Source organism: Stylophora pistillata, chromosome 13 (genome assembly GCF_964205215.1).
Source record: "Stylophora pistillata chromosome 13, jaStyPist1.2, whole genome shotgun sequence".
Classification (NCBI taxonomy): Eukaryota; Metazoa; Cnidaria; class Anthozoa; order Scleractinia; family Pocilloporidae; genus Stylophora; species Stylophora pistillata.
In genome coordinates, this window is record NC_142531.1 from 487,044 (window position 1) to 503,582 (window position 16,539).

At 37.5% G+C, this 16,539-nt stretch overlaps 4 protein-coding genes and 1 long non-coding RNA gene across 14 annotated transcripts in view; 3 read left to right on the top strand and 2 right to left on the bottom strand.

Moving 5' to 3' along the window:
- Window positions 1-57: 57 nt before the first annotated feature.
- On the top strand, window positions 58-6,077 carry LOC111339629 (cysteine and glycine-rich protein 1). Of its 8 annotated transcripts, none has more exons than XM_022946326.2 (6): window positions 1,426-2,073; window positions 2,147-2,285; window positions 3,063-3,280; window positions 3,780-4,006; window positions 4,389-4,482; window positions 4,842-6,077. In XM_022946326.2, exons 3-6 carry the CDS (start codon window positions 3,085-3,087, stop codon window positions 4,904-4,906), a joined length of 582 nt encoding a protein of 193 aa, XP_022802061.1. In that variant the 5' UTR covers window positions 1,426-2,073; window positions 2,147-2,285; window positions 3,063-3,084; the 3' UTR covers window positions 4,907-6,077. The 8 variants fall into 8 exon arrangements, with proteins under 8 accessions (XP_022802063.1, XP_022802059.1, XP_088598397.1 ...); XM_022946322.2 differs by having other exon boundaries at window positions 1,429-2,073; window positions 2,989-3,280; XM_022946328.2 differs by lacking the exons at window positions 1,426-2,073; window positions 2,147-2,285 and adding an exon at window positions 58-202.
- Window positions 6,078-6,220: 143 nt separating this feature from the next.
- Window positions 6,221-11,189, top strand: LOC111339628 (uncharacterized). The gene is made up of 3 exons (XM_022946319.2): window positions 6,221-6,766; window positions 8,037-8,465; window positions 8,671-11,189. Exons 1-3 carry the CDS (start codon window positions 6,697-6,699, stop codon window positions 9,354-9,356), a joined length of 1,185 nt encoding a protein of 394 aa, XP_022802054.1. The 5' UTR covers window positions 6,221-6,696; the 3' UTR covers window positions 9,357-11,189.
- On the bottom strand, window positions 9,646-10,947 carry LOC111319944 (uncharacterized). 2 transcript variants are annotated; one of them, XM_088742272.1, is made up of 2 exons: window positions 10,822-10,947; window positions 9,646-10,137 (listed from the first exon to the last, which is right to left on the bottom strand). In XM_088742272.1, exons 1-2 carry the CDS (start codon window positions 10,892-10,894, stop codon window positions 9,848-9,850), a joined length of 363 nt encoding a protein of 120 aa, XP_088598398.1. In that variant the 5' UTR covers window positions 10,895-10,947; the 3' UTR covers window positions 9,646-9,847. The 2 variants fall into 2 exon arrangements, with proteins under 2 accessions (XP_088598398.1, XP_022778392.1); XM_022922657.2 differs by having other exon boundaries at window positions 9,646-10,185.
- A 2,974-nt stretch (window positions 11,190-14,163) lies between the features above and the next one.
- Window positions 14,164-15,602, bottom strand: LOC148717205 (uncharacterized). The gene is made up of 2 exons (XR_015994405.1): window positions 15,278-15,602; window positions 14,164-14,874 (listed from the first exon to the last, which is right to left on the bottom strand). It is a non-coding gene; the product is annotated as an uncharacterized LOC148717205 (long non-coding RNA).
- LOC111339637 (uncharacterized) overlaps window positions 14,634-16,539 on the top strand; it is a 36,532-nt gene continuing 34,626 nt past the window's right edge. For both annotated transcript variants that reach the window (XM_022946336.2, XM_022946337.2), the window contains exons 1-2: window positions 14,634-14,894; window positions 15,051-15,281. In XM_022946336.2, the coding sequence (XP_022802071.1) occupies window positions 14,634-14,894; window positions 15,051-15,281 (492 nt within the window). The remainder of the gene's footprint in view (window positions 14,895-15,050; window positions 15,282-16,539) is intronic.

The window sequence follows — 16,539 nt, forward strand, 5'->3', positions numbered from 1 at the left end:
CGAACACTTGACTTGAGTTAATCCATCATATTGTGTCCTCAAGATCGAAAAGGTCAGATGCAATAACGTCTGCGTCTAGTTTATTCAGCGTATTGAACAGCATACAATCAGACGGTTGAGTAGTATTCAGAGATATAAAGCTTGGAAACGTAGAACTACCTGCACGAACCCTAAACTGAGTTATCATCCTCAAAAAAGTCAGGTGAGACTTTCTAAAATTCTAGCTCGAAATAAGATACTTCTACGTAAATATACTTTAGTTCTAATCGATGCAAGTAATGTGAAATAAGGAAATTGTGGTTTCATTGAATGGTTGATGCAGTGCTTATAACGAGGAAATCATTCTAATAAACGTTCCAATGTTCAGATACGGCAGAATTTCTGTGAAAAACAGATTTAAAACCAGTATAGGCGTTATTGGCGGCTACTGTCGGCCCACATGAAGAATTCTGAAGAAACACTGAAACCAAACCTCGCGGCTACTTCCGGTTAAAAAAAAATTGTTTAGAAATCTATTGAGAATATGTTTGCAGAGTTTTGTATTGAAAAATAAGCAGGAAAAGATAAAAAGCACTGAGAACGATCTGCCGCTATCGAGGATCTTTTCGTGATCCGAAAAGGATAGATATTGTTCTAATATCAGTCGTAATTTTTAGAACATGTACTCAAGTGCATTCTCACCATATTTTGGGAAGTGACTATCAAACGCTGTAAGTATTTAACACGGAAATGAATCATAGGATTTTGAAGCACTCTTTCTGATAAGCAAAACTACATGATATCAGCTGGGTATGATAGACAGACTACAAACACTAAATGATAGAGCAAGGAGAAACAAGTGCGGTGAATAATGGAAAAGATTGACTATGATTAATACAGTTCAAATGACAAATTTGACAAGCGAGGCTCAATTTTTCAAAATATGAATTGATGACATTTCTCCTTTCAAATAAAAAATACAGGAGGGGATATTGAAAATAAGATAAGATAATCAATCTGCTTTTGGATTTCTCAAATAAACATTGATACCATGAGATGAAAAAAGGAATGTCCAGTTGTCAGTAGTGTAAATTGAATTACGCTGATGTCATTTATGGAAAGAATTTTGTGGTCTTATTCTTTAAAACTTTAGGCGTTAAACAAACAGATTTCACCCAGGCTCAACTCGAATTCCCCGCCACACAAACGGCCATATTGAACAGATTAGCACAGCTTGTGTAATTCAGAGGACAAATAAAATTCTGTTTGATCGCTAAATTTCTCAACGTTGTCACCAGAGACTATTGTCTGTCATCTAAGATAATCCACTAATCCCCTTACTATTTTTCGTTCCATGTCGATGAGACGGAATTTAAAACCACATAAAACACCTAGCCCAGAGGTAAGATTTGGTAAAGTTAAAAGGAAAAAAACTACGCGTTCATGTCATATCTTCAAGGTTTTTTTCCCTCGAATTTCCACGAGTAGTTTAGAACAGGAAAACAGCACATCAACTTCCATAAATTTCTAACAATGTTGGTATCTAAAGTTTGACTTGATATTAACAGTTTAGCTTTGAAATTCAACAGGCCGGCAGACGATAAATTAATAGCAATATTCCTCTACCATAGTTGTTGAAATCATAAGAATATGCTCAGTAATTGTTGAAATGTGGACTTTTTTGGGGAGCACGCACTATATTTGGACGACTTGCGGACCTAGAACATTTCATTCCACTTGGCCAAGAGGAAACGTGGGTCCGAGTTCTATGCCAAATAAGCCTCTAGAGCTTTTGCCTTCCAATTGGAAATAATTCCCATCTCTACAATATAGCCAGATTTGCTGTTTCGGTTCGTCATCGACCATTGTTTAATCCATTCACCTTCAAACAATAGTCTAGGAGAAATGCATCATCAAACTAATTGCAATATAATGAGATTGGTTGTTCGAAAGCGACCAATTGTTCTTAGCTATTATGCGGGAAAGGTATTGAGTCATCGAGTGTTTTTATTATGCAAAAGAAATGCTTTGTCGCTTAGCTGTTCCAGTTACCTCAAGGAAAGTTAGTTCAAGAGAAATAGCATCAGTGTTCAGGTGAGTTTCAAAGAATACGGTATATAGGAGAACATGATGTGCGTATTAATTCAGGTGTAATTAAATTTTCTAGAATCACGTCTTCGACTCAAGGGTTAATTCATGAAGTGCAGGTTAACCAACTCAAATATCTCGGAAAACTTTGAAAAGTCAATGTTTGGAATTCGTTGAAGAGTTGAGATCAAAGACGATCAGTAAAAGTTTGCTGGAGGGTTAGTCTGCAAAAGTGGTTCCGATTTGTTTTGTGTTAATGAACTTTCATAGAAAGCTTCACTGGTTATCTTTACCGTCAGTATGTGTCGCCTCGCTTATCATTTAGCTGTGGTTGACTAATTTGCAATTATTTCGTGAAGGAATGCTCCTCTTAAGCAAAAGGAATCTGAACAGCTTTTCGTGTGAAATTATTGGGAGATGTCTTTATTTTTACATTCTGAAGAAATGCTTCCTCGCATTATCTTTTTTGCCTTTTAGACAGATGAGATTGAATATCATAACAACTGCTTTGACATTGAGGAGAAATTTTGTACCTCATGCGGATCTTTTTACTAATAACGGATACAGAATACAAGACAAAGATTGTCATTTTATTCTAATTGAACAAATTAAGGAATTTTTTAATTTGGCAGTAAGATAATTATGATGAACAATATAACAACCTCATATTCAATATATTACTATGTATTAGGTGTCGTGATCAGTTTCACTTTTGGGCTATTAGTACTTGAGAGGTCCTTTTGAAATGGTTGTGTGGTATGCTAAGAATTTGTCATACACGCTGAAATGTAAAATGACATCCTCACAAAAACTTGTTGTGACGGTCGGGAGGAAGTGTGGCCAATATTTTTACTTCAACAATGAATTTGGTGTGAATTTTAAATTACTGAGCAGTTTTACTGATTTATTTTCCTGTTATAGTGGAGGTATCACTTCTGTCATTGCTACAGAATTGATGGATTACTATGGTAAATGATTTTTTATCATTTTATCAGTCAAGTCAGCATCATATAGAGGATGAACAATTTGAGTTCAGGTAACAGGAAGGCCTCTTTGAATCTCGGGCAAACAAATGCCAAATGTGCAAGATGTGGAAAGACTGTGTACTTTGCTGAACAAGTATTTGGTTGTGGAAAGAAATGGCATAAGCAGTGTTTTAAGTGTGTGGCTTGTAACAAAACTGTGAACAGTTCAACCATGCGGGATAAAGATGGTAAGAAAGTGTTAAATGCTTGAAGTTTTTGCTATCTTGAGTTAATTTCCTTCTCTATTTGTAGGTTGCAATATTTTTTTCAGCTGGCTCTACCCACAGCTTACTTTTGAACAAACCTAGGTCTTCTCTCTACAGTTAAATTATCATTTCAAAGGGGGACAGAAATAGTTATGTGCAGGACCTGATTACCAAGTGATAAGCACCTAGAGTCCAAAGTTTTCAGTAGGAGCCTTGGCTAAGTCATTGTAGCATTATTATTGTTGTTTTTTTTCTAGCAGGGTGCTATTCTTGTAGTTCCCTTTTCCATTCAAAGGTAGCAATAGGTACCATGAAACTGTCAGGAAACTAAGTAATGTAAGCAATTTTGATGTGATAGACCTGTACCCGTACAGATGGAGTATGAATATGCTCAGATGCTTAATAATGTGGAAAGTAGGATTACCCTCAGTAGATAATGAACCACTTGCAAGATTCAGTGCTATATTTTTGTTGTTTATAGGTGAGCTGTACTGTGCCAGTTGTCACACCAGATCATTTGGTCCAAAGGGTTATGGTTATGGGGTTGGCAGTGGTGTGCTTAGTACTGACACTGGTAAGGCAGGAGAGACTGTTTCCACAGCTCCAAAAACTGCCCCCATGAATTATTGTCATTCAGGACAGGGGAAACTTTGTCCAAGATGCAATCAAGTTGTGTATGATGCTGAAAAGGTTCGAGCAGTTGGTAAAGTAAGTCAAGGTTGTTTTAAGTACCCTGAGAAGGTCAGATTTCTGTAAAGCACATAATTCTGATTTTCATGCAGAGTATCTTCTTTAAATACTTTGCCCCTTCCAACATATAAAAACTTTGGCAAGATGATTTCTAGCTTCTCATGACCTGTTTGTTTGCCGATACCTGAAAATTGTTAGGACAATTTAATTGCTGGTTACTTTAATGATGGGGATTGATCAATGACCTCTTATAATTGATTATGATTTAAATTTTCTTATAATTTAAATTTTTATTGTAATACCTCTTGTTTACCATAGTAAGATGAAATTTTTTTCTCTCTCTAAATATTACATAAAAATTATGTTATCATGATTTATGTTCTAAACTTCTTGTAAACAGGTTTTTCACAAGTTGTGTTTCAAGTGTGCAACATGTAACAAGGGTTTGACCCCAACTACCATGAGAGACCATGAGGAAGAAATATACTGCAGAGGTATAAATGGCTCAGTTATTTTGTGTTCTGCCCATGCATGTCTAGTTTGTTACCTAGTCAAGAGTAAATTAGCTTCCAGCAAGAGTTGGAGTGAGAGAGGATAAGGCACACAAGACCCCTTTCTCATTGCTCTGGGAGTTTATGTCAGTTTGTTTGGCATTAAATGGCTGGGAGTAATGCTAGTCCTTTAGTATTTTTATTGGTTTCCTGTCAGTATACTGGTATCTATAATTTTTAGCATTGCCTAAGACCCTCTTGAGCTAGATTCCTCTCTGCTGAAATGTCTCCCCAGTGTTCATATGTACCAGTAGACAAGTTTGACTGACCTCATCATTATGTGGTACTTTCATTTTCTTTAGCGTGCTATGAAAAGAACTTTGCCCCCAAAGGATTTGGATTTGGTTCAGCATTGATGAGGACATGAGTATCACAAGAACAACAAAAATACTATTTATCCTCTGTGTAAATATCATAAGGAAAATTGAGTAACCATTATCAGTACTGACACTCTCCTTAATGCTATTTTTTATGTTTCAATTTTTTTTAGTGTAGACACCAATTATTTTTTTGGGATGATACTACTAACTGTGTTTGGGATAGTTAGGTTTTTTTATGTCAAGATATATAATATATTTTTCATAGATACCAGTAAGTTTTTTTTTCTTACCACACTTTATAGCTACTTATTAAACAGAAGACTCTGAAATGCTGATAAAAATTAAATAGAAAATGCGTTCTAAACAATTTCCCTGCTTATAATGCAGAACGGTGCAGATGTGAGAAAGGTGTAGCTTAGGGTGTAGCTTATGGGGGCTGTAAGGAGCATGTGATAATCCCATCCCTCTTTGTCAATAAAATAAGGCAATTATAATCAAAAACAGAAACCAGAAAGTACTACCAGAAAGATTGCAGTTTGGGATCCTCTTTGTTAAGGCCTTCCTTCTGTTTATCCTACATCACCAAGTTGTCATGTAAAATAGACAAATGAAGTTATGGAGACAAATTTATTGAACCTGGGATGCTATGGAATCTCTTTTTGAGACACGTCTAATCAAGGAACATAGACTTTGGTTCTTATAAAAAAATTCTCCGATAATTATTTCTCAGTGAAGTTATCTTTGTTGAAGGTACACCTCAATTCAAGGGAAACTTTTTCTAGTCCAGTGGGTGTGTCATTTATAGACGCTCTATTTAATGTTTTCCATCCATTGATGGAGATTTCTATTCAGGAGACAAGTTTAATATTTGTAACTTTCCCAGGAAAGCAGGTTCCACTTAACTATAGCTTAAGGACTGCAGGTTCATTAGAAAGGTGATTCAAAGATTAAATAAGGTGCCATTGCAAGGTGGTGTAACAAGGAGGAGGGGGGCTACTTTAAACTGATTTTCTATCACTCCCATTTTTAACAGGTTATATTATAGCTGTTTGAGCTTTATGCAGTTTATGAAATTATGGATTAAGTCCAATAGTAGTTGAGCTTAGTACTTAGTAGGGCATTGTCTGATATCTAAGTGGCTTTATGGCTGAGGGTATTTCTTTGACAAGCTTCAAACTGGGTTTTTGTCTTTTAAATAACAATAAATCCATTACATCATTTGCCTCTTCTCTCGTTAATCAAATTTTCCTGGGACAATCAGGTCTTTTTTTTCTGCAGGAATTTTTAGGAGCCACTCTGCACCTTTGTGATGCCATACAAACCCACATTAATTGCATTCTTTTTTTTTGTGCTTACACCTTAATTGGTAGCCCAATTTAGTTAAACACTTACTTTGTTTTTAAAAAATTGAAATAACAAAGAAACAAGTCTGTAATCATTATTTGCAATTTACTGAATTACATCTTGTCATTGGTGGAATTCAAATTTCCAAAATTTGGGTTTGTTTTTCTTTTCTTTTTCCTGATTTGCTTGTGTTCATCACTTGTCGAACAAGTACCAGGTCTATGCGACAGAAAAAATGACTCGACAGGGAATAGAGCACTGGTCATCAGAGCACGTAGATGACGATTAATTATTTATAGGTTATTATTGTTCCTTGTTTTAATTAAGTGGTTGTGTTGTGATACTCGGACGTAATCAAATATCACATAAACGTAAATCACGATTTTACACGAAAACGAAGAGGCGAAGTAATTGGATCGCACGGTCATTGCCACGATGCAGAGAGAACTGACTGAGAACAAACCAAACGTTACACCGAAATGAAAGACGAACAATGCGTCTCTGGTACCCGCTTTTAGCTTTGATTTGCCAATTTTTGTTTTGCTGTAAAGCTCTAGACAAAGGTTTGTAAACTATCTTCCCTGAAGTATTATATATGGGTGTTTCATACTTAGACAGTAAAAAGTCCTTAAGATTTAAACAAACGTGTTTTTATCGCCGAACAACAGTAAAATTATTAGGGTCACATAATCATTAGAACATTTACCGTAGCGGATGAGAGCAACATTTCAATAGGAATAGATTTACCGCTATACATCTGTCGACTTTCAAGCAAGACTGAGAAATTTAGATTGTTGCCAGTGAAGGAAATGTCAAACACTCGGACCTTGTAACATCTGACTTTTCCTTGTGTAGTCTCCCAAATTGACAAAAACAGCTCAAAAATACACTCCCTAACAGCCTGGCCACTTTGCAGTAAGTTGTAACTGAACAATTAAGACATTACTTCTTGAGATGATTGCTGATTAAACAGTATCAAAATAACATCTACCGCAGAGAAGTCGTGATAGTTTGTTACCGATACGTGCTTGTGTCGGTCGCAAATATTTAACAACTATTCACCGAAGTAGAGGTGGTTAGTGGTGGATATTTACCGAGCCGCGAAGCGGCTCGGTAAATATCCACCGCTAACCACCGACACTGAGGTGAATAGTTGTTTTAGTATGTACTAAAACAGTGAGATAATATACACCACCGTCGTTAATTTGAGTGATTTCTTCGCTTGTCACGGATGGAAACCGGGACGCCATTTTTTCTCGAGTTACTCGGAGGTAAATAGCAAAGGATATTCGGAGTTTGACTAGCCAATCAGAGCACGCCTTCAACGCTATCCACTGTTTTAGTATATACTAAAAATATATATTCTTCTGCTTCTAAAATTGCGAAAATTAGTCATTGCTTACATTTGAAGTGGAGCGCTTTTCAGTTGAGTGTCGTCAAACCAATTTCAAAGAAACAGTGCAACAGTTGATCAAGTGAAAGGTGAACATCATACTCGTGGTACTAACGAAAATTCAAGTTAAAAGAAGAAACTGGTCAGGCGCGGGAAAACGCGGCGCACGTGACTAAGTTGTAGGCCTTGCATCTGATTCAGTTGGTTGAAAAGATGTGGCGTCTCAGTCAGCAAAATCATGAGGCTGAGATGAGTAAAATACGGAATACTTCTAACACTCAAAGAAAATGTTGCTTACGATTATTCTTTTTCCTTTTTAAGGTGTTTTCAAATTGCTCTTTCTCTTTGTCATATTCTTTCCGAGGAAACAACAAGATATCGTTTCTGTTTGGGCATTGTCTGATCAAAATGACGTTTTTTCTCTTGAATGTGACGTATAGGGTCAACTACTGAGCAACAGGAAGCATCACTGCTAAAATTTTTCAAACTGAATGGCGATGACCAAGTTGTAAGAAACACGGGAATTAACCTCACAAACAGGAACGAGACTTTGAACTATTCACGAGATTGTAATCAGCTCTTCAAGGGAATATGCGCTCACAAATTGAAGAGTAAAAGTAACAATGTTAAAAAGTCGTTCCGTCCCAATGATTACGATGACGATGATTACGATGACGACGGTGAAGCTTCCGACGACGAGGAATTTTCAGAGGAGGCACGTGATCACGAAAAGTTATTCGACGACGAAGCAGGGGATGATGGGGATTACGGGCCACGGCATGAAAGGCCTGGGTTTGATGATGGTATAGACAGTGATATGGACGCAGATTGGGACTGGGAATCGCCAAGGCAATATTACGGAAAACATGGTAATGAACTTAAAGTTAAGTTATGTAAATGACCTAAAACGCAGGGAAAAGTCGATGACGAAGTCGTAACTGCTTTTTGTCTGCATCTGATTAACTTAGAGGTTTCTTGATCACAGAGTGCAATGGAGCAAACCCAGTCCTAGATTACTTTGAATTGCTTTGGGTAGCTTTGACTACAAATCAAAATTATTTTATATCCTTACAGACAGGGAAAGATGGAGATCTCATCACCTACCGGACTATGACGATGACTACGAACCCAGTTATCCCCTTTACTATCGCCATCATCCAAGACACACTCATTATCGTCATCGTCGTCGTCATCATTATCAAGCTCCCGCGCATGCGTACTACAGAACACTCAGCCACACGGCGCCTCCCTGGCTCATTTATTCTCAGGGATATTCCGGCAGAACTCCTGTATCAACTCCAGCTTTTTTCCCCTTTGTCTCAAATTCCGCAGTCACGGGTTGGCTACAACCTCCTGCCTCTTACAGTACGGCGTGGCAGCCTCAATATTATCTTAATCAGAGACCTGCAGCGAATATCTTTAAAGTTCGACTTGCAGCAGCTGGCAGCTGGGGCCCTTATCAACAAAACGTGCACAACCATCCGCATCGAGAATCCAACTCCTTTTTCATTCCACCATATCCTCTTTCATCAAATCCACATCTACAGGTTACCACACGGAACCACGTGGGATTTTCTCCTGCAAATTTTCTCCCTGGGATAACAGCATCTGTTACCCCAATATCTCACTACATCTATCAATACCCTCGGGTAATTTATAACTCTAGACATTTTGCTGGTCCTTTTTCTAGATCGTTCCCAAAGCATCGAGAGTTTTCTGACGCGGTTCTTAACAGAATTAGAGATCAAAACCTTCACTGAGTAAATCAGTGTACCAAACCCCTCCTTTTTGGATTTGGATAGTAGTAACAGAAGTATTTAATACCAACATTTGCTACAAATTCTTGAGGAAGGAACTTAAAGTTGGCCTGACTTGTTTAATACCTCGTTTGAAACTCTGAAAATGCCACCACAAGAGAGTCGACCATGCAAAATCAGAGAGAGCCGTTCGAACCAGAACAAAGTTTTTGTATAGAGGCGAACTTACTATAGAATGAAATGTTGTTTCATTTGACACCACCGCCGTAAAACTGGAAAGAAAACAAAAATGTAAGGTGCGAGATAAGTATTTTCCCTTTAATCGAAAAGTTTCTTTGCAGAAAGAAAGGAGCATGTATGATCATTTTTGATTTTCTAGGAATGTCATTAAGTGCATTGATATCATACATGCACGAACATATGTACAAATGATTTACTTGATGAAATAAAATATTTCCAAACTAATTGTGCTTCTTGCTTCTCGCTATGTATCCTTAGACGTAGACGTTTTTCGCCACGTGGTGACAAGCGGACTCAAAGCTGACCGGATGAGGCGCAGTTGGCTCCAAATTGGGCGGAGTGGCCCCTGAGAACAGCTGTGCATGAGCTGGATTGATCATTTTAACATCTGCTGAGCAGGATGTGCTCGATAACGCAGATTCAGTGGGCCGCGTTGGTTGAGCTGTGGAGCTTGATATTGGCAACAAGGCTATAAGATTTGGTTGTGGAAGAGGGTGCAGTGAAGGGGTTGAGACAGCGGTTGTCCGGGGAAGTCCTGGCAAACCTGTTGGTATGGCAGATGGTGGAGATGACGCGTTACTCGTTATACATTCTATAGAAAAAAAATTAAGATATTTATAAACGGAGTAAAGTCATACATTTCTTTTGCGAAGAACATGAAGGTTGAAGCTGTTACACATCACATTTTTTCTTCGCCGGACATGAAGGATAGGTTAAGGATGAAGCTGCCACAAAATAATTCTAGTGAAGTGTTTAAATTTAGCGCGCAAACTGAAACGTCCACCGTTCACGTATTTTATTAGTGAGAATTCTTCCTAGCGTTAGATGAATTCGAAGTGTGCAGGTACTCCATCATTCAGGTAGTTTAACATATCAAAATACAGCTAAACTTCGACAAAAGGCGTCCTCCGAGTAGAGTCGGTTCTTTGGTCAAGCTTACAGTAACACATTTCGAGGAGGCCCTTACCACAGTTGGGACCAGAGTTTTTTTCCCTTGAATGGAAGGGTCTTTTTTAGGAATCCCAATTGAAAGATACTTCTCTAGGGTGTTGTTTTGGAGACTTGCTCTCTTTTGTTTCAGGCTCCATCCCATATGGAACTTAGCTCAGTCATGCGTGTCCCAAAGAAAATCATTAAGAGGCGAAAAGCGAAAAAATAAGGTCATCGTAACTGCTAATCATGATTTTTGGAAAATCAAAGATTTAAAAAAATGGTGAGTTTTACTTACTGACAATGTGAAGGCCTGGAAAACATAACGAGACCACTGTTAGAAAAACAAAAGCGTGAAACTTTGCACCCATTCCACGTGTTTCAACGAGAACCAGTTCAGAATGACAATGGCCCAGCTGGTACAACGAAACTATTAAATAACAATGAAGATCATAACATTTGAAAGTTTCTCGTGAATTTGTCGGCGAAATCTGAAATCTTCCGTTCTTGAGTTTAAAATCATCGACTTGGTTTTCTCTTACCGTAGTGTATGTGCTGTGACAGGTTGCGATTTAGATATGCATCGCGATTTGTGCGAGAACGGCCCACGAAAATTGTGCTTTGACCCAAAGAGTTATCGAATGTGTTTGCTGAGTTTTCTGGAAATACCACCCTATAATACCTTGCGGTCTTATCTTTTCTCAATTTGTGCCCACGATGATTTTCTCAATGTGGTCAGTGAAAATATTGTTTTCCTCGATTGATTACCTGAGTTCCAGACTCAGCAACACAAGGAATTCCCGCTGCCTCGATCATGTAATTATTACAATATATCTATCAACTCGCTTTCCTATCATCATTTTTTTGACGGTTAAATATAGCTCAGCAATTTATTTAATTTGCGACCTTTCAATCATCATCGTTGTTCATGACATAGAATATCGACCTTGTAAGAAAAAAATTTGTTTCTGTAACACGATAACTACTCGCCTACAAAGGGAAGAAACCGAACGCCCTTTTCCTGGAGCTACGAGATTATTACCTCGTTCTTCTGGCAAGCGGGAGACTTGGGTCCCCATGATGGCGTGTTGTAAAACGGAAATCACGTTCATCACATTGTTCGTATTTTAGGAAAAAAGGTCTAGATGATAATATTTAATTGCTTTGAAACTTCAGCGAGGAAGAAAAGTAAAAACTAGTCTCGATTGACTCTTCCTTTATATTCAAGTCCAGTGTACACGTAATGTTTTGGCTTACACTATTTTGCGAAACGAAACGAAACGAAATTGTACTATTTTGCGAAACGAAACGAAACGAAACGAAATTTTGCGAAATGGCGTTTTTTCGCGCTTATTTAGCAAATATGTCCTCCTCGTCCGAAACAAAATGTTTTCACTAATAAAATGATCAATATTTCGAAGAGCCTGCTCACCTCTCATTTTATTGACCATAGTAGAATTCGTTTCGCAAAGTAGTAATTTTTGACAGAATTACTATTTTGCGAAATGGCGTTTTTTCACCTTTATTCAGCAAATATGTCTTCTTCGTCCGAAACAAAATGTTTCCACCAATAAAATGATCAATGTTTCTAAGAGCCTGGTGACCTCTCATTTTATTGACCATAACAGAACTCGTTTCGCAAAGTAGTAATTTTGACAGAATTACTATTTTGCGAAATGGCGTTTTTTCACCTTTATTCAGCAAATATGTCCTCTTCGTCCGAAACAAAATGTTTCCACCAATAAAATGATCAATATTGCTATGAGCCTGGTCACCTCTCATTTTATTAACTAAAATAGAACTCGTTTCGCAAAGTAGTAATTTTGACAGAATTACTATTTTGCGAAATGGCGTTTTTTCGCTTTTATTTAGCAAATATGCCCTCCTCGTCCGAAACAAAATGTTTCCACTAATAAAATGACCAATATTTCTAAGAGCCTGGTCACCTCTCATTTTATTAACTAAAATAGAACTCGTTTCGCAAAGTAGTAATTTTGACAGAATTACTATTTTGCGAAATGCCGTTTTTTCGCTTTTATTTGGCAAATATGTCCTCCTCGTCCGAAACAAAATGTGTCCACTGATAAAATGATCAATATTTCTAAGAGCCTGGTCACCTCTCATTTTATTGACCATAATAGAACTCGTTTCGCAAAGTAGTAATTTTGACAGAATTACTATTTTGCGAAATGGCGTTTTTTCACCTTTATTCAGCAAATATGTCCTCTTCGTCCGAAACAAAATGTTTCCACCAATAAAATGATCAATATTGCTATGAGCCTGGTCACCTCTCATTTTATTGACCATAACAGAACTCGTTTCGCAAAGTAGTAATTTTGACAGAATTACTATTTTGCGAAATGGCGTTTTTTCGCTTTTATTTAGCAAATATGCCCTCCTCGTCCGAAACAAAATGTTTCCACTAATAAAATGACCAATATTTCTAAGAGCCTGGTCACCTCTCATTTTATTAACTGAAATAGAACTCGTTTCGCAAAGTAGTAATTTTGACAGAATTACTATTTTGCGAAATGCCGTTTTTTCGCTTTTATTTAGCAAATATGTCCTCCTCGTCCGAAACAAAATGTGTCCACTGATAAAATGATCAATATTTCTAAGAGCCTGGTCACCTCTCATTTTATTGACCATAATAGAACTCGTTTCGCAAAGTAGTAATTTTGACAGAATTACTATTTTGCGAAATGGCGTTTTTTCGCTTTTATTTAGCAAATATGCCCTCCTCGTCCGAAACAAAATGTTTCCACTAATAAAATGACCAATATTTCTAAGAGCCTGGTCACCTCTCATTTTATTAACTAAAATAGAACTCGTTTCGCAAAGTAGTAATTTTGACAGAATTACTATTTTGCGAAATGCCGTTTTTTCGCTTTTATTTAGCAAATATGTCCTCCTCGTCCGAAACAAAATGTGTCCACTGATAAAATGATCAATATTTCTAAGAGCCTGGTCACCTCTCATTTTATTGACCATAATAGTACTCGTTTCGCAAAGTAGTAATTTTGACAGAATTACTATTTTGCGAAATGGCGTTTTTTCGCTTTTATTTAGCAAATATGTCCTCTTTGCCCGAAAGAAAATTTTGTTTCGGACGAAGAGGACATATTTGCTGAATAAAGGTGAAAAAACGCCATTTCGCAAAATAGTAATTCTGTCAAAATTACTACTTTGCGAAACGAATTCTACTATGGTCAATAAAATGAGAGGCGAGCAGGCTCTTAAAAATATTGATCATTTTATTGGTGGAAACATTTTGTTTCGGACGAAGAATAAAGGCCAAGAATAAAGGCTAAATAAAGGCGAAAAAACGCCATTTCGCAAAATTTCGTTTCGTTTCGTTTCGTTTCGCAAAATAGTACAATTTCGTTTCATTTCGTAAAGTAAACTGCTGTAATCCCAAAAGCTCTTCGCGCAAAACGGTTCGGAACAGCGGGACATCGATCTTGATAGCGGAGTCAGCGATAACACTAAAATTGGAAGGGAATGTATATAGAATATTGATTTCTATAGGAAAGGTAAAACATCGCTTTTTTAAACCGAAAACGAAAAGGAAATATGGATTAAAATCTCGATCTTAATCCTTCCCCATTACACGAAAATTGGCTCGCTAGACTACACTAGAGAAACGAAGAAATTGTCTTTAATGCAAATGTCACTTCTATTTGAAGAGTGATAGATTTTCTCCATTAGAATGAAGTCACACTACAAAAAACAACTTTTGTTGCTCGTAGAATTACAGGATTAGAAATAAACTCTTCTCCTGACACCTAAGGGATAGAATTTGCTGTGGACGTGAGGTTTTTAGGGTCCTAGCTTCCGTTTTAATGATTCCAACTTCCGGTTTGGTTTTATTATCAAAAGGACCGTTGGAGTTCCTGTTTTCAGCTCGCTCAGAATGTTCTTGAGCTGCGCATGAGTGACGACCCATACTGAAACAGTCTCTACTTTCGCGATTGGCGACAACAGACAATAAGTCTCAGCCGAGTAATTAGGAGGCGACTTGTCAACCTCTATACCCCCTGCAGCGTGCCTCGATCTCCTTTGAGCCCTTGAAACTATTGTTGTTATTAGGAGGGTGACTCAACAGTCAAAATGGCTTGCCGTCGGCAAATTCTCTGTTGTCTCGTCTTCATTGCATTACTACCAGCTCTTGTAAGCTGTATTCGCCCGTTCAGAGCGCCAAGGAATCTTTTCAAGCAAGGTACATCGTCACTGACTTTACCAGAAGGAGTGCGCATAATACGGCGGCAAGCTAGTGATGAACTATTTGTAGAAACCAGTCATGACTTGGAAGAACAACACATCAGAAGCCGCTTTCGTCGGGATTCACCGCCTGGAATAGATACTACGAACGTGAGTTTAAACTTTGATTATATGATTTCTGACCGCTTTACGTTGCTGATAAGCCGCTTGCTCTGGGCATTCTCCCAATAAACCACTGTTCGCATATTTAAATTAAGTCGACGCGTTCATCCTTCATTTTTTTTTTTTTTTTACTTTTCCTTTCAGCAACCTCTAGGTTCCTACGACGAGATGTATATGTATTGGCCTGAGAGTAAGAAACAGGAACACTTTGTATTTTTGCTTGCCAAAAAACCAAAGCCTCCAGGTAAAACTTCGAACCCAGTGTACGTGTCGACCAATTATGGAAGGAACTTTACGAAGGCAGAATTTACAAACGCGAACAATTTAACGGCTGTGATTGACCAGATATATTTCAGCAAAGTTGAACCTACCTTGGTGAGGGAAACGATTTTCACTTTTATAATATCCCGTGTTTTGTTCATATTATGATAGTGTTGGTAAACTTTGTTGTGGTCTGACCACGTGTCCCCAGCACTTACGTAGGCCAGACTTACGTTTGCTATGAGGTGTCAATGGAACTGCGATTTGTTTGCGCATTGCTGCGATCCGTAGACTGTTCGTTTTTGTGTTTTGTTTTTGCGCGTGTTTGTCACGTCAAGTGTACTTTTTACATGTCATTTGAACTATGAAATAATTTCAAGTAGATGGTCGAATATGTGTAAGTGTACGTGCTTTATGTACCGGTTTGATTGCGTCGTTTCATTAATCTTTCCTTCAGCAGGGATATTTTTCAGCGAGGGTCTTTTTTTATGCAGATGTTTCCCCTCTTTTGTGATAATTTGATGGGGAACTCTTTTATAATTGACGCTATTTATTTTGTCACTAAAACGCAATAGACAATTGTTCGACATCGCGCAGTTTGTGTGCCTAATTCTCCCATGCCGTTGGCATTATGAACAGCCTCAATGTTTTTATCTCACTTCAGTTCATGAGCTAGGGAAGTGTTTAAAACGGTAGTTTAAGGATACGAGGAAGGCGTTGGAGTCCACCAAAACCACAATTTCCCTTGTGTTTTTTAAATGATCTTAACAGTTGGACATGATGTGGTTGCTGTTTGCATAATTAATTAGAATGAATATTGTTTTCAAGTACTCGCCAGAACCGTACCGCTTTTATTTTATCAAGCCTCTCCCTTTAGATCAAATGCGCGTACCTTTTTTTTGATGATAAATGGATGTGCGTTTGACAGTTTTATAATGAAATTGAATATTATTCAAGGCAACAAATGCCTTTGTCTTTAGTGCATTTAAACAGTTTTCAGAGTTTTATCAGTAGCATGGCAAGTTAAGGTCGCCTTCAATTTTAAATTCCATTTTTTGAAAGTCAGTACAAGTAATTATATTCATAAAATTTCCTGATTATCTTTAATGTATGACTACCTCCAATCATTTCAATGGGTGCAACTGTTGTCATTTATCGAAGATTATATCCTTTAGGTAAATATTTAACCTTTCAAACCACAATAGGGCCAGAAATAATAATTTTTTGCTGTTTTTCTAGACCCACTGTTGGCTCTGGGAATCTTAAAATTTAAATCAATGAAATCAGATTGGCATGATGTCTAACAAATATAATTATGTGTGCAGTCCAAAAGGGAAAGTTTGGCGGTAGACAATATGGAGCCATATTACAT

What these genes read in the sequence shown, in the direction of transcription:
- LOC111339629 (XM_088742270.1), top strand. Translation starts at nt 2,813, where the DNA reads ATGGTTGTGTGGTATGCTAAGAATTTGTCATACACGCTGAAATGTAAA. An exon ending in AGGTTCGAGCAGTTGGTAAA is followed by an intron (nt 4,007 to 4,388) that starts GTAAGTCAAGGT and finishes TCTTGTAAACAG; the next exon opens with GTTTTTCACAAGTTGTGTTT. An exon ending in GGAAGAAATATACTGCAGAG is followed by an intron (nt 4,483 to 4,841) that starts GTATAAATGGCT and finishes CATTTTCTTTAG; the next exon opens with CGTGCTATGAAAAGAACTTT.
- LOC111339628 (XM_022946319.2), top strand. Translation starts at nt 6,697, where the DNA reads ATGCGTCTCTGGTACCCGCTTTTAGCTTTGATTTGCCAATTTTTGTTT. An exon ending in CTGTAAAGCTCTAGACAAAG is followed by an intron (nt 6,767 to 8,036) that starts GTTTGTAAACTA and finishes TGTGACGTATAG; the next exon opens with GGTCAACTACTGAGCAACAG. An exon ending in GCAATATTACGGAAAACATG is followed by an intron (nt 8,466 to 8,670) that starts GTAATGAACTTA and finishes ATATCCTTACAG; the next exon opens with ACAGGGAAAGATGGAGATCT.
- LOC111319944 (XM_022922657.2), bottom strand. Translation starts at nt 10,894, where the DNA reads ATGGGTGCAAAGTTTCACGCTTTTGTTTTTCTAACAGTGGTCTCGTTA. An exon ending in TCCAGGCCTTCACATTGTCA is followed by an intron (nt 10,186 to 10,821) that starts GTAAGTAAAACT and finishes TTTTTTCTATAG; the next exon opens with AATGTATAACGAGTAACGCG.